Raw genomic sequence first — 22,533 nt, 5'->3', positions numbered from 1 at the left:
TCTCCGCGTCGGGGGGTTCGTCCCCCACTGGAGTTGAATTAATGATGCTGTGAAGTGTCCATGCTGCTCCAGTGACAACCAAATATCACCTCCTGTATGTGTGTGTGTGTGTGTGTGTGTGTGTGTGTGTGTGTGTGTGTGTGTGTGTGTGTGTGTGTGTGTGTGTGTGTGTGTGTGTGTGTGTGTGTGAGGTGTCCAGCCCGGCCAGCTTCATGACTGATGGTGGTCCCATCGATTGCTCTCGGTCTTCAGGGCTTCCCGCCCCCAAAATTGGGCCCCTGGCCAAGAGCAGCTTGGCCTGGCTAATCTGTCACCGGGCCGGGGCCAGAGCGGGCTTCATAAGCTCCATCGACTCACAAAGATTACATGCTCTGTGCTAAAGCCTGTCCTCTCCGGCCCCTGCTGTCCATTAGTCTCGGTGCTTTAATCTTCCTCGATCTGTATGTGCGTGTGTGTATCAAAGACTGATTCATTATGAGCGTCCGAGGATTTTTAGTTTACTTTGTTGAGAGACGAGGGGGTCACACTCTCCTATCTAAATGTTTGATTAAGCAGTGGTTAATTAGAAGATCCTTATCGTCGTGTTGACAGTGTATGCCGCGTGAACGCAACGTTGCTCACGGGAGCAGAAAGAAAAGTGACCTTGCTTTGATCATCACGATTTGACGCGTGTGTTTACCTCTATGTGTGTGTGTGTGTGTGTGTGTGTGTGTGTGTGTGTGTGTGTGTGTGTGTGTGTGTGTGTGTGTGTGCAGCGCTTTGTTCGAGGAAGGGCCGGAGATCTTTCTGAGTCCCGCAGTCGCATACGGACCACCGGGCCTCGACCTGTCCTGTCCCATAGCCATGACCATAGCCCACTGTGGAGAGGTTGCCGCTGGCAACTGGACCATTCGGCTAAAGAGACAAATGCAGGACAACAAATGGGAGGTGAGTTTTAAAAAGTGTAGCGTGTAACTTCTGGATAGAAACACCCTTTCTATTAAAATCACTGTTAAATGAGTTCTCACAAGCCAATCAGCTCTTTTTACGCTGAGTTAAGATCTGCAAACCTACAAATATACATGCAAAATAGAGCAATAAGGATAATAAACAATGTGGGACACGAAAGCTAGTAAATGTAAATAATGTAAAATTCTACACTACAAAGAAAGAAACAATAAACTACCAGGGAATATTTAAAAAAAATATGCTTGGTGACAATGGAGGGTTTTAACTATTTAGGGAGGTATTTAAACTTTGAAAGACAATGTGTTTGTAGCACACAGTGTTACACAGTTTGTGTTATGAAGCTGTGGAATAGTTTTGGCCCAAGTCTAAATCAATTCCAACAGAGATACAACAAAAAGTACATGTAAGGGTGGGTTGTGTTTTTTCTCTTGTTTTGTGCCTTCGCTGTTACACACAGGATGGATATTTGGTTCATTTGGGTTGTACATTAGTTTTGGATCAGTCAGTGTAAACACATTTAGTTATTGGAAAAGTGAAAAAATTGGAATTTACTTGTAAGTTTTACCTTTTTGGACACTGTTTTCTAACTTAATCTATCCATTATATACTGTTTTATCCACCACATGAGGGTTTCAGGGCTGCTGGTGCCAATCCGGAGTTCCAACATATAGAGAGACAACAACCGCACACACACGGGTAGAAACATGCAGACTCCCCACAAAAACGGCTTGGACCGAACCACCTGAGGCAAACAGTGCCAGCCACGTTCACCACTGTTTGTTTCATTTGGCTTTTTTATATAATTCCTTCATCGAGGATGCCTGGCAAAATTGCCGTACTGCACACAGGAAGTGATTTGTTTTATGTCGAGACAGACAGATATACAGCAACATTGAGCTTGTAAAGCAAGAGGAAAAACAAAAAAAAAGCTTCTACTCCCCGTCTGCCTCTGTGCTTTTGCTATATCCACAGAAACACTCCCTGAGTCAGGTCTGATAGTTTTGCTTGACTGAGCTCATTTTCATAAAATGAGCTAAAAAAAAAAATGATGTTATAAACGGTAGTTTCTGTCCATGAAGCTTAAACAGAGGCAACATAACAACACCAACGACGACAAAAAAACACCAAATCATCAGCACTGCAGCTTTAACATCAGCACAGAATGCCAATGAGTAGAAGCGCGCGGCTGTCACCAGCACCTAGATTATCAATATGACCTGATAAACAGCGAAAAATGTTCATCCTGCGGTGTAGTCATGCGAACGCAGAGCCGATTTCAGGGTTGCCACTTCAGATTCATCATTCCGCGTGAAATTCAGCCTTTCGAGCTTTACTCCTCACGCTGTCGTACATTAAAAGTCACGTCAGACGAAAAATGCAAATGACGGCTATTAGTCACCGAAACGCTCGTTTCTTTGCCACTTTAATTATAACGGTATTTTACAACGTTCGATTTTTCACAAAACCTGTCAACTCTGAATGTGGAGGAATTAACATTAGAGGGAGAAATGTACACACACATCTGTGTGCAAATTATGAGTGATTACTGTATGTCTGGTCTGGAAAATAGCAAACAATATATTACATTTTAATGCAGAGGTGTCAAACTGGTGGCCCGTGGGTCACATGCGGGCCCCCCCGATTGATTACATGTTGCCCACCACTTAATATCATGCGATAGTAAACCCAATATTTGCAATATTTGTTTATTATAATAAGGCATTTAGTTGTAATTATTGCATTATTAAATGTATTACATTCAACTGTATTCAAGTACATATGTTTAAGCTTGTTTGGTGTTTTAATTACAGTTGCCCACACTATTATTTACTTAAAGGTGCACTATGTAATAAATGTATATCAACTGGCCATAAAATCCTCCTAATATGTCACAGAGACTCAGGAATAATGTTCATATAACAAACTGAACTCACCAACAACAACAGTACAGACAAAATATTTGCATTAAAAAAACTTTTTTGCAGACTGCAAATCATGTTTATGTTTTGTAATCCTGTTTTGTCATGTGGCGCCACCTAGCGCCGTCTACCGATCATTGCAGTCAGTAGAGTCTCAGCTGCCGAGCAACCACGGGTTGCCAGTTATACTTCGGAAAACGAAACCTAAAAGACCTCTGTGTTTTGAATTTGAATGTAGTAACCGTTTTTTTTGCCACATTCTTACATACGGCACCTTTTTTTGCATCATCATATATATGATCATTCCATATCAAAATAAGCACTAAATCTGTGAAATATCATCATGAATGCCTTTATTGTATTATCATGATGGAATAGTCTTCAATATTGTTTGAACGCTCATGTATAGAACTGTACGCCTGAAAACTTAACACCGAAAGTGTTTACAGATATAAATATGCTGATTTGTGAAAACCGTGCACATGCACGTCCCCCACGCCAGTTTTCACCTTTATAAATCACAATCAACTCGCAAGGGTAACGCCTATAGCTGCCCGTAAATAGTCAGAAAAAACACTTCAGATTAATATTCATACAAACGCATGAGAGCAGAGGGATGAAGGGGGAATATCACACAATGAGAAATTGAGCAGTTACTCCTCTCCTGTTAATGTGTGGGTCAAGTCCAAGCGTGGAAAGTGGCATACGTCTTCTTCTGTGTGTACACAAGCTTTCTAAATGAGGACTTCAGGACTCAATATTAACGGTTACAAGGGAAAATTCCCCCCGCACTCCTTCACCTTGGCCCTGTATCTACACGTATCCCCCACTGAGTCGCTGTGTCCTTATATTTAACTCTGCACTCATAAAGAAGCGAGATTTTCTGTGGTAGGAGGCTACACTGTGCTGCGGGGGGGGGGGGGGGGGGATCTATTTGCTCAGAGAAATATGTGCCTTCCCTGAAGCTTTAACATTTCATTGCATTTTTTTTTTTTTTGCTCACGTCCAACACTTCACCACTGCACACCGGCGACGGATGCAAAACGGAGCAGGAGAATATTATTATACCTGCTCCTTCTCTCATCAACGCGTAACATAAATGTCAATGGCCTTATAGAAACAACAGTCAACACAATCGAGTTATAAACACACTCAAACAAAGTTTAAACTGCCCCATTATTTTTTCAATATTACATTTTTTTTTATAAATGTAGTCATATTTGAGGATTATCCTAAGATCATAACAGGGGATTTCCACCCGTTTCAATGCCTTCGTCTGACTAAGACAGGAAAATCGGACAACACGCAAGTTACGCGGAGGAGAAAATCGATTTATTGGCTGTGCGCTGTGCGTCTGACTCAGCCTCCGTAGGTGGCGCTGGATCTAGTACACGTTGAATCAGTTTCCTGTTTGACCTTTGTGTCACAGAAAAAAACAGCAAACGGCGAAATGGACGGCTTTGATTACTTCACAATCAAAGACCGGGGGAGGAAATGTTGTGTGCATGCGCAGAACTCCAAGTCCGACTCCAGTCTGACTAAGCGTGCAGGAGTAAATCGGATTATGAATCACATTTTCCAGCACTATCTAGGTATGTTAGTCCGACTAAGGCTAGCTCGACTTTAGTTGGACTAATGTGTTTACGTGACATTAAGAAAACTGAATTATTAAAATTGGACTTTCAACATGCATGTAAAGGCACTGAGTGAAATACATATTTGCTTTTAAGTGGGACTTCCTTCTTTCTTTCTCATTTGACCTCAACATGAACATCTTCTGCAGCTTTAAAGGTGCATTATGTAATAAATCTAAAGCAACTGGCCATAAAATCCTCCTAATATGTAACAGAGACTCAGGAATAATGTTCATATAACAAAAAATCATGTTTATGTTTTGAAATCAATGTTTGCATCATTGCAGTCAGTAGAGTCTCAGCTGCCGAGCAACCGCGGGTTGCCAGTTACGTCAGAAAAACGAAACCTAAAAGACCTCTGTATTTTTGAATTTGAATGTAGTAACCGTTTTTGGCCACATTCCTACATATGGCGCCTTTAATCATAGTCAAAAAGAAAAGCGCAGATGTCTATGGAGGGTATACATTTGTTTAATTAGAAGATTATATCTTGAAGATGAAAAAAATAAAGGTTGGACAGTGGGTCTGTGTGTGGGATGTGTGTGTCTGATGACGTCACAGAATCACAGTCAAGTTCTCACAGCTTATTTTAAGGCACAATTTCTGAGTGTGTGCAGTCTGCATGTCTTAGTCGGCTTGGAAATGATATTTTCACAGGTTTTTATACGGCGCACAGCTCTGCTAAAAAAAAAAAAAAACATGGAAATATCCCTCTCTACAATATGGGCCCTTTAATAATTTAACACTTTATTTCTTCTGAATGCATTATAGATCTATCGTCGCGTGTTTACCGCTGTGAGATTTTCTTTTTCTCACATCGAGTAAAAAAAACAACACCTCTGAGAAGGCCTTCAACTCTGCACTACAGAGCTTCCTCTCGGAGGACTCGCTCAGACACCTGACTTCAATCCAAACATCCACTCTCCATTTTTCCATGCACCCGTCTTAGCTCAGTGGACATATTTTGCGATGCTCCTTTAATATTGAAGTAACCTCATCGCAAAAAAAGCTGTGGGGGGAAACTTCTTCAAGACCAGAGTGTGACAATGGTGTCCTGACCTTGGAAGGGGCCAGTGGCTCTACTTCGCCTGCTCCTTTCTGTCTAGGTGACATTTGCGCAGATGTAATTTGCCAGCAGACACCATCGCACAAAAGGGAGCCATCAAAAAGTCCCATCACTGAGGGGGAGCTACAGTATATGCCAAGTGAGTCAGCGGAGGCAGGCGGAGGGACAGGTTCAGGGAAACGGAAAGAAAACATGACGATGTGACCCGTCTCTGTCACTGTGAAATAATGAGCCCTTTATCTCGGGAAGGATGCTCACTCAAACCCTAATCTGTGGAATTAGTGATATAATGGGAGATGGAGGTCTCTCTTCCCCTTCTTTTTTTTTTTTTTTAAACTTCTCTCACCCATTCCGTCTGCCTCTCAGTGCCATTCCCATTAAAGCCCTGTGCTAGAGTTTGACTCCATCATTTCTCTCCCCCCCCCCCCCCCCCCCCCCAGCTGCCTGGCGGGGATGAGCTATGTTACGGAGATCCCTCATGTCATGCTGCAGTGCTAATGGGGCAGGTTTTCAACGAAGGAACCACCCGGGAACCATTATGTGACTCTCGGCGGCGCGGCTTCGCATTCAGTCAAACGCAGCCATATGCAGAACGGACCTGTGGGTCAGAGCTTTGCTTCAAAGGTGATTTAGGGAGGATTGAGCACTTGGCGAACAGATACGAGTGCACCGACCCCCCCACCACCACCCCCCCGCTAATCCATTCAGTCACTGTTACTATATCACCATCTGCGTAGCGAGATGTGTCATTATTTGTTTGGCTCTCGTTCAACTGTTCTCGGGTTCCTCGTCCTGTCATCTGTCTGTGTCCGAGAGAAGAATCTCTACTTTACTGTTCGTAAAGTGTCTTAATAGCATCCCTAATAACGGCACGGCCATTGATTGATTTTCTTTTTCCGAAACAGTCAGTGTTACCGTGATCATTAAAATGTGCAAAGAGTAGCATTAATCTACTTTACTTTCTTTACTATGTCGTAATTATGAGATACTAAATGCCTCATGATTATATGATGATTATTATTATGACGTAGCATCTCGTAATTTTGCTATCATATCATACTATCTCAAAATGATGACTTGGTGGTCTCATAATTGGTAGAGCGAGTCGTCTTTCAACTCAAAGGTTACGCGTTTGAATTCCCAGCTCTGCTATCCTTTTATGTCGATGTGATCAATACTAGAAAAGCGCTATATAAATACAGACCGTTTGCCGTTTTTTTTTGCAAGGGGGCGGGAACAAGGCTTCCATATAACGGAGCTGAAACAGAGTTAACCCTTAGTGCTCACGTGGCACAGGTCTGTGCCGCAGGAGAGCCCATGGGAATAATACACGACTCCTTTTGCTGGGTGTTTTGTCTTCTTATGTTGTTGTTGTTGAGTCAAAGTTATGATTAATTTTATATCGCGTATATATATATATATTATATATATTATACACTCAACTGATATGAAGGAGCAATAATTGCGCAGAATCACAAAAATAGACTGTTGTTCTTTTGTTTTTCGTTCATAAAAACGGGCCAAGTGAACCGATTTTAAACGTTTTGAGTACTTTTTCTTCAGGTGTGTTTATGTAGTTGGTGAAAATTACAAAAAAATAAAAAAATCATTAGATTGCTTATAGGTTGTGCCGTTCGAAAAAGTGTATAAGACCCTCTGTATTGCACATTGTGTATGTTTCAACATAGTAATCAAAAAAGAGCTTTACGTTAAAGGGTTAAAAGCTCATCATTTTTATCTGAAAATTCTGTTTTTGAATCAAAATGCAATAATACGGATGCAGCCTTCGCTCCACTGTACTGTATAGCAGAGTGCTGGATCCTCAAAATCAAAAATGATGCACAAGACAGGCTTCAAGCACTGAACTGATCTCACGATTAACCCCCCAAATGAACCACGAATGACTCCGCACGTGTTCAGTGTTGCAGAAACAAACCGTCTCTCCTGACGTGCCGCATACGTTTCCTCCGCAGGAAGTGACGTCCGTGGACGAGGAGAGCACGTCCTGCTACTGTCTGCTGGAGGCCCAGAGATGTCACTTGTTGCTGGAGCACCCGGGCCGCTACGCCCTGGTGGGGGAGCCGCTGAACCAGGAGGCGGCCAAACGGCTGAGGCTGGCTGTGTTTGGGAGTCCAGATGTGGGCAACTCTCTGGGCTTCACCCTCAGGGTCTACTGTGTGGATGACACACCCCAAGCATTTCAGGTATGGAAGGAAGAGGGAGGATGGAAGTAGAAATGTTACTTATTTGGTTACAAAGAGAAGAAATGTCAGTTTTATAAAAAAAAAAATTTGCATGAGGATGCATTCAACAGGATGAAAACTAAAGTGCTCCAAGAGCAAATATCCACGGTGACCCATAAAACAAATTCCTCTATTCACCCACTTGATCAAATCCACTCCAAAATTGAACAGAATCATTCTTGGGTCATACTCCAACGCCCTACAAGATTTAATGACTATTAGTTCTGTAGTTTTTTAATACAATTCTTTTTTCTTCAAAGTCGAGTTCTCGAGTTTCCAAAAAAAAAATTGATTTTTTTCAAAAAAAAAAGAATTTTTCTAAAACCAAAATCGAATTTTTCAAAAAAAAATAAGAATTTTTTTTTTTTTTTTTTTTTTAATTTATATTTTGGGAAACTCGAGATCTCGACTTTGAAACTCGAGATTTCGACTTTGAAACTCGAGATTTCGACTTTGAAACTCGAGATTTCAAATTATTTTTTTCGTCTTTTTTTTTTTTTTTTTTCTCATGTCACTTCGGGGGCTTCATACCAAAGTGACATGAGGAAAAAAATGAAAAAAAATTGAAATCTCGAGTTTCAAAGTCGAGATCTTTTTTTTTTTCTCTCTCATGTCACTTCGGGGGCTCCGTAGAATTGTACTGATTATTTCACCAAGTGTTCCACGAGTGATTCTGCGCATCAGCATTTTCATGACAGTGCTGTTGTGATGTGGCTAAAAGTATTCTTATTTTTATTAGTTTTAATGAGGTGGCTGATCAGTGTGAATTATAGGCCTCTTTCACACACAGCAGACATTTTGGCATGTTCTAGCAGGGAAGGCACTGGTGTCACTGATAACACTAACGGTGGCTCAGCTCAGTTCAGGGCGGTGTGACAGAGAGCCAGCCATGCACCCTGAAACCACCGTGCAAATCTGAAACTAATGGAACTTGGCCATCATTAATTTGATCATTTACATGTGGGCCTCTCCTGCTGTGACCTGTCAAAGTGTCCGACATGAAACGGGCTTATTCAAAATTTCAAAAAATAAGTTTTAAACGAAATAGCAGATGGTTATGGTGGTGAACGTCTTAAAATAGGAACGCGCACGTGCAGTGACACTGCTACGCCACAACATCAAAACCCTCTTCCCTTCTTGTTGTGTTGGATCAGTTCATAAAGTGTCACATGAAACAAGTAGCACGTTTGAGTCACTTGGTGTTCGGGTTGGCATGGCTGGTGGTTTTGCTTAGATCAAGTGCCGTCTGGGGACTTTTTTTTCTGTGCTCCACCGAAGATCGCAGTAACACCGCCGTTGGGAGATGGGATTTCACCGACAAAGACAACAGATGCTCAAAGGTTGCTTCTCTTCCCTCTCTTTGTCTGATTTGATTTGCTCTCTGTTAATTCGATGTGTTAGATGTTTGAGGATTATTCTTCATGTGACAAGCATGTGAACACGTTAAAAGGTCCCATATTATGCAAAATCAACTTTTTAATCATTTAAATCCTTAAAGGTGCATTATGTAATAAATCTAAAGCAACTGGCCATAAAATCCTCCTAATATGTCACGGAGACTCAGGAATAATGTTCATATAACAAACTGAACTCACCAACAACAACAGTACAGACAAAATATTTGCATTAAAAAAATCATGTTTATGTTTTGAAATCATGTTTTGGCATGTGGGGCCACCTACCACCGTCTACCAATCATTGCAGTCAGTAGAGTCTCAGCTGCCGAGCAACCACGGGTTGCCAGATACGTCAGAAAACGAAACCTAAAAGACCTTGGTATTTTGAATTTGAATGTAGTAACCGTTTTTGGCCACATTCTTACATATGGCACCTTTAAATTTGGGACTCTGGAGTGCCGTACCAGACTGCAAAGTGTGAAAAAAGATTGCTCACTCATTAAATACACTCATAAAACACGCGATGTTGACTTCCGCACTCATTGGGACGTCACAATGCGCTAAACGGAATTGTTGTCTCGCAGAGCTCCGCTTTGGCCGTACCGTACTGATATCCGAAAACAGGAAATCCGTGAAAAGTTCTATTCTTGCCTCCACGTTGCAGCACAGAGTTCTACACAAACTTCCAGCCTCAGAGGATTTATCTGTCCAGTGGATACATGTTATATATAACAGCAATGTGCCTGCTAGAGCCTGCAAATGATCACTTTTCCGAATGCTAACTGCTGTTAGCTCCCAGTAGCCTCGGTGGCTGATCTAATTTCCCGTCCCTTAAGTTTTGTTTTACTTTTTTAAGGGATACTACTAAACTGAGCCTTCTGAACAGGGCTGTTTTGGCAGGGTGATTGAACTGCTGTGGTGCTTCATCCCTATGGTATTTTGACCAAATTATGTCCATTAGGTCACCAGGGAACGAGGTTAACTTGGAGAAAATAGGGTATAACACGGGACCTTTAAAATGATGAAAAACCGACTCGGCTGCACGTCCACCTCTTCATGTTGTGAGTGGTTTTCTTGCAGTGTGGGCTCATTCACAAATACACCCACATCTTTTTTTTTTTTTTTTTTTTTCCACTCAAAGGTTCTGCAGCCAAAGAAAAGGAAAAGAGTAATTTGTTTCCTTTCTTAATTAAACGCAGACATTTTTAGTGGTCGTAGAGGTGATGGTTGTTCCACCATGCCAAAGTCCTGCTTCACTTGCAGGTTCATTCAAGATGTAGAATTGCTTGCGAACAAAGAGAAATTGGATGTCGGTGCCAAGAGCCAATTCACTTTTCCTCTCCATCAGTCAGACTTGGTTATTTGTTCATTTGTTCTTCTTTTGTTGGCTGCTGTTTGTGCTTCATACGACAATTAATTTCCCCAGTGAGCTTGAAGCAGGAATCGATCAGGTTCAGGCCAGACTGTATTCTTTGCATTTCCCTGCTCTCTGTGCTGTGTGGCTGATAAGCACGGCGCAATGTCGGAACTCCACACCCACGGCAATCCTTGTTTCCCCAGGATCTAAAATCTGAAGATAAACACACACACACACACACACGAACACAGTGACACGTTTGCACGTGTTACTTTACTCTAAAGATTTTTGGGAACATTTACAGTGGCTGGAAGCCAAAAACTACAGCGCTGACCAAAGATTGATTTTCTCTGTTTATGTGTCCAACAAAAACATTGTGCTGCTCTCTTTGTCTTATTTGGAGGCTGTGTGGGTTTGTCACTCATGCAGACTGTGCTGTCTTTTTATGTATATTGTGCGATGGTACCTGTCTTGTTGCAGCAGTGAGTTTACATGACGTTTTTAAAAATAAGGCTAATTATTGCGTTATGGCACTTTTCCACTGTACAGTTCCAGCACGGCTCGATTCAAATCGTTTTCCACTGCTGTAGTACCTCCTCAGTGTGGTCGGAGTCACCATTGCACGGCTGCATGATACGCGACACGCAAACGAGTGACTTGCAAAGCGGTTGTTTTTCGGTGTAACTGAATCGTTGTATTCAGCCATTAACAAAAACTGAATCATTAGATTCATTAGATTCAGTTAATTAAAAAGATTTGTTTACAGAGTCGTTCAATACTTCCTGCAGGACTCCGTCTGAGACAGTATCTGAGCTAAAATACGGTGTGAAGGAGTTGTGATTCGGTTTCGCGGCTCACGATCACCGGCTTTTGGCAGTGAAGTCGCCAAAGACACAAGATTGAAAAGCAAAAAAAAATAACACGAGGACAATCGAGCCATGCCGAGTCGTGCTGGAACTAGTGAAAAAGCACCTTTAGTCCACCTAAAATTCTTAAAATACATAGAAACATGTCTGATTTGCAGATTTGATTTTTCAGACGAACACAGACAGATAATGTGCACGGCGGATAAATTAGCCGAAGTAGCCTAGCTTATTCTACAGTTCCCACCCTAGAGCTTTGACCCAGAAATCAGACCGAAACGACCGAATTTATGCTCCGTCAGCGATGCAATTGAATATTTAGAAGTCTCAGAATGGCACGCAACATGCTACCAATTAAACCGCCAAGCTAAAGTTGTTTTATTCTGTGGGGTAATAGGTCAACCAGAACCAAATAATACTCACACAAGCTGCAACAAGGGCATATCACCACCCAGTGGAGTGGAGGCAGACGCACTCTTAACAAATCGATTTCCCCACCAGTGCCTACGTTGGTGGGTCAAGGGCAGTCGTCCAATTAAACTGCATAGTCGAGCTCCAGCTGCAGTTCAACTTAACTGTGCATGGTAAAAGTAATGGCTGACTCAACTTCTCACTGTGGGTGTGTTCTGACAGCTTGAAGATGCACACAGCAGCACAGCTCTTTTTTTTTGTTTGTTTGTTTTAGCATTGTTTTTATTTTCATTATGTCCACAGCATAGGTTGAAAATCGGTTCACAAGGTGCCAAATCAGCACACCCAAGAAAAGCTATTCATATAAGCATAATAGTGTGTGTTGTAGAATTAATATGTTATCTCTCTTTGGACAATAAGTTGTTTTCATGCAAGTTTGTCTCATTCTCTCATATCTGTTTTTCCAGTAATGTGGGCACATTTTTCTGAAATTGGTTTTGAGAAAACTTTCTCAGTTTTCACTGCGAAAGTTCCAGGAACTAAAACAGTGTTGTTGTTTTTTTATTGGTTTATCTGCCAATTATTTTTTCCAGTTACTAATAAAAAAAAATGGCAGAAAATCACGTTTCACAGTTTCCAGGATGACGACCAGGCCGCAGAGGTTGAAACAGCCTAAACCAGGGGTGTCAAACATACGGCCCGCGGGCCAAAACCGGCCCGCCAGAGGCTCCAATCCGGCCCCCAGGAGGAATTCACATTGTGTTTAGAATCTAATCACAATGTGAAATACTATATCATCTACTTCCAGATAAATGGTCATTTTAGGCATAATATTGTTTTTTGTCGTTTACACAGGCTATTATGTTTTTATTTTACTGATCCGGCCCACTTGAGATCAAATTGTGTTGTATGTGGCCCCTGGACTAAAATGAGTATGACACCCCTGGCCTAAACTTTTGCAGCGTTTCCACAGAATTCAACTGTTGAAGCTAAAATCGACACCTTTGTCTGAAACCTGTCGTCAACGCTGTTGTGGAAACTACCAGGCTAACAGCAGTTAGCATTTGGAAAAGTGATCATTTGCAGGCTCTAGCAGGCACATTGCCGTCATATATAACATGTATCCACTGGACAGAAAAATCCTCTGAGGCTGGAAGTTTGTGTAGCACTCTGTGCTGCACTGTGGAGCCAAGAATAGAACTTTTTACGTTGTTGAAACTGACTGCGCAGTGTAATGGCAACAGAAGCACGTGTGTTGTTGTCCTTTACCTTTACCTTCTTTACTTCTCTCGGCTACTGAGCTGCTGCAGTTCTTGCTGAAAAATGTCGACTCAATTTACAGCCTGCTGGCTTTTCCTCCTGCTACTTCATTCTAAATGCCAGATCCCACTATTTTTGATCACTTGTGTGAGGCAATATTGTTACTCAGGCTGTAATTACTATGCCGCGGACATACTTCTTCCTCCTCGTCCTCCATTATCTCCAATAGCGGTGTTGATAACTTCTTCAGGAGCTAGTGTTCTGCCCTTATCAGCGTCTACTGCTGTGTTTTTGTAACAATGACTGAATAGTGTTAACATCTGGAAAGCTAGAAAGACTAAAGTTGCCTCTTTAAATTGGTATGAAAAGACTTGATGATCAATCTCTTTAGCCAAAATAATATAAGGCCCAGCGTGTAGAATTTGAATTACTGTAATTAATTAGGGTTTTCAAAACTATGTTTGTGTTTCCCATACCTTAAAATGAGCCGTTTACATTGCATGTGGAACAGGGCTTTGTTTTAAGGATGCGTAGTTCATCATGTTTCAAATCAAAAGGGCTCTTTGAAGAAAAGCAATAATCACATTTGAAAGGGTTTTGTTGTTCTATTTTGATTGTTCTCGGCCAATTAAAAAGAGAGAAATTCAAGTTTTCATTTTTGCAGAATGAATAGTCCATCCTTTGATGTTTTCTGACGTGTTGACGCTCCGTCACGTTTTTTTAAAAATTCTATTACACAGTAAAAACTGTATCATGAAGCTTCACTTCAGAGGGTTTTTTTTTTATCGTTCATCATTATTATTATAACAAGCTTTCTGATTTTTTTTTCAGCTCCTTAAATGTGAATATTTTCCACTTTTCTTTGCTCCATTTGACAAAGAAATCATTAAAACTGAGAAATGTTGGTTTGTGGACAAAACAATCAATCATTTCGAGGGTATGACATTTTATGGAACAAACAAATATTCCATAATCAAGAAAGTAATGGACAGATGAATCAATTACGGAAATTATCCAGATCTGTCAGAAAATAGCAATTTGATGTTTTTCCCCAAATCCTTCCTGGAGTCCACCATGTTTGGCATTTCCTGTCAGCCATTTAATGTCACTTCTACAAACTAGCTATCGTGTGTGCAGTCGGCGGTTGCTATAACAGCAGTTGGTTTAAAGGAGTCATATTATACCCTATTTTTTCCAAGTTTAACCTAGTTCCCTGGTGTCCTAATGAACATGTCTGTGACATGCTTTGGTCAAAATACCATAAGGATGAAGCACCACAGCAGTTCAATCAACCTGCCAAAATAGCCCTGTTCAGAACGCTCGGTTTAGCAGTATCTCTTTAGGTCCACCTTAAAAAAAACTAAAAATGAACTTAAGGGACAGGAAATGACATCAGCCACAGAGGCTACTGGGAGCTAACAGCAGTTAGCATTTGGAAAAGTGATCATTTGCAGGCTCTAGCAGGCACATTGCCGTCATATATAACATGTATCCGCTGGACAGATAAATCCTCTGAGGCTGGAAGTTTGTGTAGCACTCTGTGCTGCACTGTGGAGCCAAGAATAGAACTTTTACGGACAAAGCGGAGCTCCACGAGACAACAATTTCAGGAATTCAGCGCATTGTGACGTCCCGATGACAGCGGAAGTCAACATTGCGTGTTTTATCTCCTGTACTTAGACTGAGGAGGAGCACAAAAACATGAGTGAGTCGTCTTTTATTCAAACTTTGCCGACTGATCGGGCCTCCAGAGTCCCAAATATGAGGATTTAGATGATTAAAAAGTTGATTTTGCATAATATGTCCCCTTCAAGCGAATGTTTTGATCATCAGCTGCAAATAAGACGGAAATGTGGACACAAAAATGCAATGTGGTATGTCTGTTCATTTCACTCTGTTGACAATAAACCGGGAAAACGGCTCATGATGAATCAGTGCGAGTCATTAAAAGTTTTATTAATTCATTATTTCATTTCATTCATGCCCACGCTGGGGCGACAGCACAACATAATTAAAAAACATTCCGCTTCCTCACGTCGTCCTCCCACTCCCGCGTAATATTACACGGATGTGGAAATGAAGCTGCCATTTCAGTTTGTTATCAGGAGTTACGAGCGTTTGTGCGACATTGTTAAGAAACTTAAGAGACTCGCTCCGTTTCACAGACGGAGCGTGGCGGAAACGAGTACAGGAAGTGCCTACACGTAGACAGGAAGTTGGACCTTTAGTTACGTCCACGTTCAAAGATTAATTCACGTTTGATCTCTGGGGACACATGGACGTGGAAAGTATGACCCGCGACTTACAGTCAAACCTAATTGTATATGTTGTATGTCAAGATAAGGGTTTGTTTGTGCTATTCGTGTATTTTAGCTGCAGTGAAAGTCTTCTACATTCAGTCCGTCAACTCACTATGTACCCTTTTTTTCTCCACTTCTCTGACCCACATGACCTTTCCCCGATCAGGAAGTGGTAGTGGGCGAGCGCAACAGGGGTGGGCGACTGCTGGAGGAGCCGAAAATGATGCTGTTCAGGGGGAACACTTTCAGCCTCCAGGTGTCCATCCAGGACGTCCCTCAGCTACTGTGGAGCATCAAACCTTTCACCACCTGCCAGGTAGGCAGCCTCCAGCCGTGAGTTTGTGACATTTCCAATAAAGGGGATGCAAAGCAGCGAGCAGATTATACTGTACACTCTGATCTAAATTAATCCCCAGCACAGCTTCCGCGGGAGCACACCTGTGCATCTTCATCTTTTCAGCCCCCTCGCTTTTTTTTTTTTTTTTCCTTTTTCGAAACTTTCTCCTCCACTATTTTTTTCCTGCTTCTTACTTGGTCTGAAAGGACGGCAACAAGGGCACAGCGTGGCATCGCTGAGACGAGCTATCTCATCCAAACACACGCCTATACAAATTAATTATGACTGCCAGGCAGTCATACATAGCCACATCCCGTACTTATCTTCTTAGGGGTCTGTCGACATGCTGCATGTGCTGATCTGCCCTGTGATGTTTATCCCACCAGTTACATCCCATTAGCAGAATTAGCCCACCGTAGTGCCTCCAGAATTCCAACAAGGCTTTCTTGTGGAGGGAGGAGATCCTACTAGGGAAGATGACTATATGCTTTCATTCAGATGCTCCTCTTTTCTTCTGAGGAGGCTTTCACTTGCAGCCGTCCTCCTGTTTGATGGATCTAAAGAGAGGATGATTCATCTGTAAAACAGTGTTCTTGACCCGCTCTCACTGCGCCGTGGTCCGGGTCACACAGCGGTCGGTAATGGAAGTCGAAATTGGCCTTTTGGATTTCATTCGCTCTGTTACTTCGGGTTTTTCAGTTGTCGCATTTGAAACGGGATGCAGTTGAAGCTGGATAATTCAGGGATTCGTTGGTTTTCGTTCATTGTCTATCACTTTATCCTCCGCATGAGGGATTTATACATACACTATGTATATATTTATGTATATATATGTGTATATAAATATATAAATGTATATATGTGTGTATGTATATACTGTATATGTATATATATATATATATGTGTGTATATATGTGTATACATGTATATATGTATGTATATGTGTGTATGTATATATATGTATATGTATATATGTGTGTATGTATATATATATGTGTATGTATAAATATGTATATGTAAATATATGTATATACATATTTATATATTTATATATATATGTATACAGAGCCGTTTCTTGCTATATGCGGACTATGCAGCTGCAAAGGGCCCCACAGCCACCAGGGGGCCCCCAAACTGCAAGTTCAGACTCCTATTTTATTCGATTTTTTCAAGTATTAAAAGTACCTGTCTTACTTTGCATGTATTGGATGCATTCATTATTCATATATTTGCAAAGCATGTAAGTGTCTGTGGGGTAATCAGAACGACTTTGAAAAAATAGGGGGCCCCCCCATAGGGCCCCCAAACAGCTAGAAACGGCCCTGTATGTATAGTATGTATATATATATATATGTATACCTGTGTGTGTGTATATGATATATATATGTGTCTGTGTGTGTATATATATATATATATATATATTTATGATATATATCCTGCTTGCACGCACAAGAACTAATACAGATATTTAAATATATTTGCATTTAACCACAACATCATTAGACATTATGATGTAGCAGACCTTTGCTTTTTAAAGTTTTTTTCTATTTGTACCTCTGGGAATATTAATTCACTTCTCGTGGTATGGATAATTACTGCATAAAAACATGGCCTTTGCGCTGCTGTAATATACACGGACCGAACGACTGCGTGTAAAATTAGCCACACAGTATGCGTGATGCCCTATAACTTCATTTTCATGAGCAGCAGTGATTTATTATATTCCTGCACAGATGACTCCCGCTCTGTCATTAGTGGAGGATGCATTTTCCGTCCCCGGGGCTCGACCGGCTGCTACTGTTGTTGTTGTTTTTTGTGACGGGGTAAACTGCTTGATTAGGCAACGCCATTGATTGGCTAAAGAGGCTACTCGTTCGGCCTTAATTAATCATGTAAACGGCAAAGTGGGTGGCGAAGCCGGATTCAAATAACGAATGTCTTTAGCAGGGGGCTTTAATGAGTTTGTTGTCTCCTCTGCCTAATGCTTTCATCGTTCTCACTGTCCGCCCACCCCTCGCCCTCCCCACGCTGCAGGAGTTCTCCTTTTCTCAGGTGTGGGCCAGTAACCAGCGTCCCCTGCAGTGTGCCTTCTCTTTGGAGCGATACAGCCACTCCTCGTCTCAGCTCTCCTCTCAGCTCTCCTGCAAGATCAACGTGCGGCAGGTCAAAGGCGAAGAGCAGATACTCCAGGTCTATGCGTCTGTGGTGGAGGTGAGCAAAGCGCTCGGGGGGGAGTCCGAGGTTCGATTTCGAGTAACGTTTATCACGAAAATTGTAATTTTCAAAGATGCTCGTGCATCCATTGTAATATAACTCACTTATATGGACATCCTGGGGGTGTGTGTTTATAAGTCACATTGAGTCAAAGTTACAATTGATTTTATATCACATTTTTACTCGTGATATAAAGTAGCAATAATTGTGCAGAAGTCACAAAATTGGACTGTTTTTCTGTAGTTTTTCTTTGTTCATAAAAACAAGCCAAGTGAAATTTCACAATTTCAATCCAATTTTCAAAATTTTTACGCAGGTGTTTTTGTAAAGTTGGTGAAAATCAAAAAGAAATGTCATCAGATTGCCAAGATTGTGCAACATCTAGACACATAAATAAATAAGTAAATTAATAAATAAATAGCACCAATATCTGTTGATATATTGTTCATTACTTTTACCATAATTTGAGTTACTGTGTACAGGTGCGGGGGAAACACGTACAAAAGCAATAAATAAATAAAAGCAATATATATATATACATGTATATATGTATATATTTATATGTATATATATGTATATATTTATATGTATATATATATATGTATGTATATATGTATGTATATATATTTATATGTATATATATATGTATGTATATATGTATATATATATATATGTGTGTGTATATATATGTATATATATGTGTGTATATGTGTATATATGTATGTATATGTATATATGTATATACATATATGTATATGTATATATGTATATGTGTGTATATATATATGTATATATATATATATATATATGTGTATATATATATATACATATATATATATATATATGTGTATGTATATATATATGTGTGTATATATATATACCGGTGTATGTGTATGTATATACATATATATATATATATATACATATATATACATGTGTATATATATATATATACATGTATATATATATATATATATACATGTATATATGTATATATATATACACATATATACAAACTGAAAATGCCCATTTGCATGGGCAGCCATGTTTTCAGCTTGTTCACTTCCTTTATAAAACTGAATAACTCTTGATTTGATTTAAGAGCTCGCTTAATGAGCCTCTTGGGGGAGCTTTTCCATGTAAAGACTGAAACTTGTCTCGATAAGCCCTTGTCCTTGCCTTCATATTTCAGTGGCCCCGAGAATTTAACCTGCACTTTCCGTCCGTCTCTAACCCTGACACCTCTCGCTCTTTCTCTTCCTCGGCGAGCAGAATGAAAAGGGAGTGGTTCCCTTTTTCGCTCAGTCAGACTGCACCATCACCTCTCAGACGGGGTCGAGGGCCTTTAAGATCCCCCCGTCTATCCGCCAGCGCATCAGCGCCACCTTTGACACCGCTAATGCCAAGGGGAAGGACTGGCAGCTCTTGGCTCAAAAGCTCCACATAGACAGGTATGAATTATGGCACTCTGAGCACCTGCAGACGTTACCACTCACTTCCCCCAGTCTTCTGCTGCTGTTTACTGCTGAGTCATGCGTGCGATACTCGAGCTCAGACACATGAATCAGCTCATATGATTGTGTGTTTTTTGTTTTTTTTGCATATTCCCGCTCGCCCCCAAACACTGTTCCCACTTTGAATACTATTTTTAATCTAGAATTTAGGCACCGTGTCAGCCCCTAATCTTCCATCAGCCACCAGCCTTCAGTAGCACGCCACATTGCTGATTTCATTATAGATGTAGAAACAACATGCAAAGAGAGTCTGAATAAATGGAGAGGAAGGTGCCGTGTTTTTTGCAGAAAATGTGGAAGGAAGGTCTCAGAGCGCCGACTGACCAGCCTCTGGCGAGAAGATGCGGTCGCGCGTTCGCTCCTCATTAGCAGCAGATCTGCATGCCGCTTCAATCCTTTTTATGCGTAAGTCTCCAGAGGTTGTGTCGGGTCAGTATTTGCGTAGGTTGTGGGAGGGTTTTTTTTTTTTTCTCTCTTCTGTAGCTGTTTCGGCGATCTCTACTTTTGAGCTTCAGGAGAGGAGTCGGTAATCAAGTGCTTGTGGGAAAAAAAAAAAAAACCTGAGAGGGGAAAAATTGCTGTGACAGACACTGTGACCAGGGAATTTAACTTGTTTAAAGTTGGTGACTGAGGAAAAGGAAGGAATTTGAGATTTTTTTTTTTTTTTTTTTTTTTTTTTTTCATTTTCATCTTATTAAAAAACACAGCAAGAATCATGTAACAGGGATGTCTGAGCTGGGGGGTTTTTTTTTGTAATTATTTCTCTGAATTTGGGAGTCACACTGAGAAGGTAAAGTGGGGAGAGGACAGTCAAGGAAACCCTCATTGTAATGAAACACTGCACTCTGTTGGATGGGTGGCATAACAACAGCAGACGCTGCTGCATGACTCCCATCAGCCTTGAAACTGAACCTGCTTAATTAATCCGATTCTGATTCATTACCCGATGATTAATCTAGTTACATCAATCGGTGTTATTTAGTTTTTCATAAAGGCATTTTCCAGTTATTGTGTATGAATATGAATTAAAAACACTGTCATGAAAGTCCTCCCTCCATTACAAAGGAATGTTTTCTGATGGTGAGTCACCTTGGATGTTTCACCTTGAGTGTTTGAACACTCCGCTGCAGGTTTCTGTGAAGCAGGTTAAAACTTTGTTTTGAAAAATATTTGCCTTCTTCACTAAAGGGGAGCAGGAGTCTGTTGTTGTGTGCAAATGATGAAAACTGTGCTTCAAAGAAAAACAAGAATTATCAATTCAAGGTGTAATATTTTAGTTTTTTTTTATTGAATTTATTTGTTCGTGTGTTTATTTAGACAACAAAGCCAAACAAGTCAGGGATTTATTAATTCATCACGTTTTCCAAAAGGCAGAGTCAATTTCTTTTGTTGCTTTTCTGTTAATGTTTAAAAAAAAACAAAAAAAAACCCTGTTTTAGAAGTCACCTTCAACCAGCTGTCAGTCAACTCTGTGTCCACTCAACATCACCTATGTTCTTCTAAATGGGAACGTAATTTACAAATTGACATCATGTGCAAATAAAAAAAAAAGACCTGAGACCATTTACTCCTCAGGACAGACCATTCCATTCAGAAGGAGTTGTTTTTGCAACCAGTGGAGTTGCAGAGGGCCGAACTTTTAACTGCAAACGGGAAAAGTATGTGATCGCAAGGGAAAAGTTGTGCTCGAATTGGGCCATGTAACTGTACGACACGTCGAGATTTTTACTATTTCCAGACGTAATAGCACTTCTCATGAGACTTGCCAGTTTTCTCTGTTTACGTTATCTTCCCGATTCATCATCATGGTTCACTCAAGCAAGTGTTTGTTTCTAGTGTCTCAATTTTTTTTTATTATTATTATTGTTAAACAAGAACAATGTCTCACCCTGTGATGGACTGGCGATCTGTCCAGGCTGTACCCATCCTTTCGCCGTATGTGGAGGATAAAGCAGCAGGAGATGAAAGCAATTTGTGTTATTATTAATATGTTTCACAATTTTTTTTGGTGATATTCACTGACCTGTTGCCACGTGTGTCCTGGAGGAACAGCATAATAACAGGACACTTAGTAAAATAAACTGTGTGCTTGAAGTTAAAAGTTAAGCAAAAGTTAAGAAGTTGAAATGTTTCAAACAATTCATATCTTTATCTTCTTGTCCTTCTTATCAAGTGTAGTAGTTAATATTTTTGATGGTATCTCATGTGGTAATGCTCCGTCTCATATTGAATCATATTCCTCTGAAGCTTGAATAATTTGATTTGTAACTCAAATCACAATTGCAATATTTGGAAGAAAAATGTGAGTGATTACACAAATTGCTCAGCACAAGAGTCGCCCCCTGGTGGCTAAATGCCAAAAATGTAGTCCATCACTGAAGTACTAAAATCTCGTGTTCCTCTTGATCATAAAATTGTGCAGACCTGTCACTTCCTGTCACTGATCCCCTCACTTGTTCTCACCTGTTCCTTCCTTATCTCATCTAATGTTTCTTGTTTTCTGACCCCCCCCCCCCGGCAGGAACCTGTGCTACTTTGCGTGTCAGGAGAGCCCGTCATCGGTGATTCTGAGTCTTTGGGAAGCCCAGCACCAGGACTCGGGTGACCTGGACTCTCTGGCCAGCGCCCTAGAGGAAATAGGCAAGGTCCAGTCTCCCGCGACGACCGCCACGACGCTCGCCCGCAGCAGAGAAGAGCAGGACTCGGCGTTCTCCAAACTTGGGTAGGGCCGGGTTTTTTTACGGCGGGACGGAGACGCGACGAACGTTTACTGCATGAACGCTGACGATCGAAAACGTGTGCTATATAGCGAGGCGACGGCGAAGGGAAGGAAGAGGAGACGTGAAGAGGACAGCAGGGTTTTTGACTGTTACTAAACTGCTGAACCAAAATGTGCACACGCGGGGGTGGGGGGGGGGGAACATGGAGCAACTGCGAGGGATCATGTTATCAAGAGGCACCAACAGAATCTTTTTTGGAAAGCGCGTGGGAGTATCCCGCCTTTCTCCCGTCTTTGACCGGAAAATGTCAGCATCTCGAGGTCTTCAGAGGACGACGTCCAACCACCTGT

The 22,533-nt window shown here is 41.1% G+C and overlaps 1 protein-coding gene across 1 annotated transcript in view; it reads left to right on the top strand.

Moving 5' to 3' along the window:
* Window positions 1-22,307, top strand: part of LOC310944876 (netrin receptor UNC5D-like) — a gene marked incomplete at its 5' end in the record, with an annotated part of 231,215 nt that extends 208,908 nt beyond the window's left edge. Inside the window, 6 exons of the mRNA XM_083910720.1 lie at window positions 756-927; window positions 7,541-7,771; window positions 15,565-15,714; window positions 17,770-17,946; window positions 19,222-19,400; window positions 21,985-22,307. Coding sequence (XP_083766846.1) covers window positions 756-927; window positions 7,541-7,771; window positions 15,565-15,714; window positions 17,770-17,946; window positions 19,222-19,400; window positions 21,985-22,189 — 1,114 coding nt within the window. The 3' untranslated portion in view covers window positions 22,190-22,307. The remainder of the gene's footprint in view (window positions 1-755; window positions 928-7,540; window positions 7,772-15,564; window positions 15,715-17,769; window positions 17,947-19,221; window positions 19,401-21,984) is intronic.
* Window positions 22,308-22,533: the final 226 nt, after the last annotated feature.

Source organism: Microchirus variegatus (genome assembly GCF_963457635.1).
Source record: "Microchirus variegatus genome assembly, chromosome: 1".
Lineage (NCBI taxonomy): Eukaryota > Metazoa > Chordata > Actinopteri > Pleuronectiformes > Soleidae > Microchirus > Microchirus variegatus.
The sequence above is the reverse complement of the archived record's forward strand: the minus strand, read 5'-3'. Positions and strand labels throughout refer to the sequence as shown.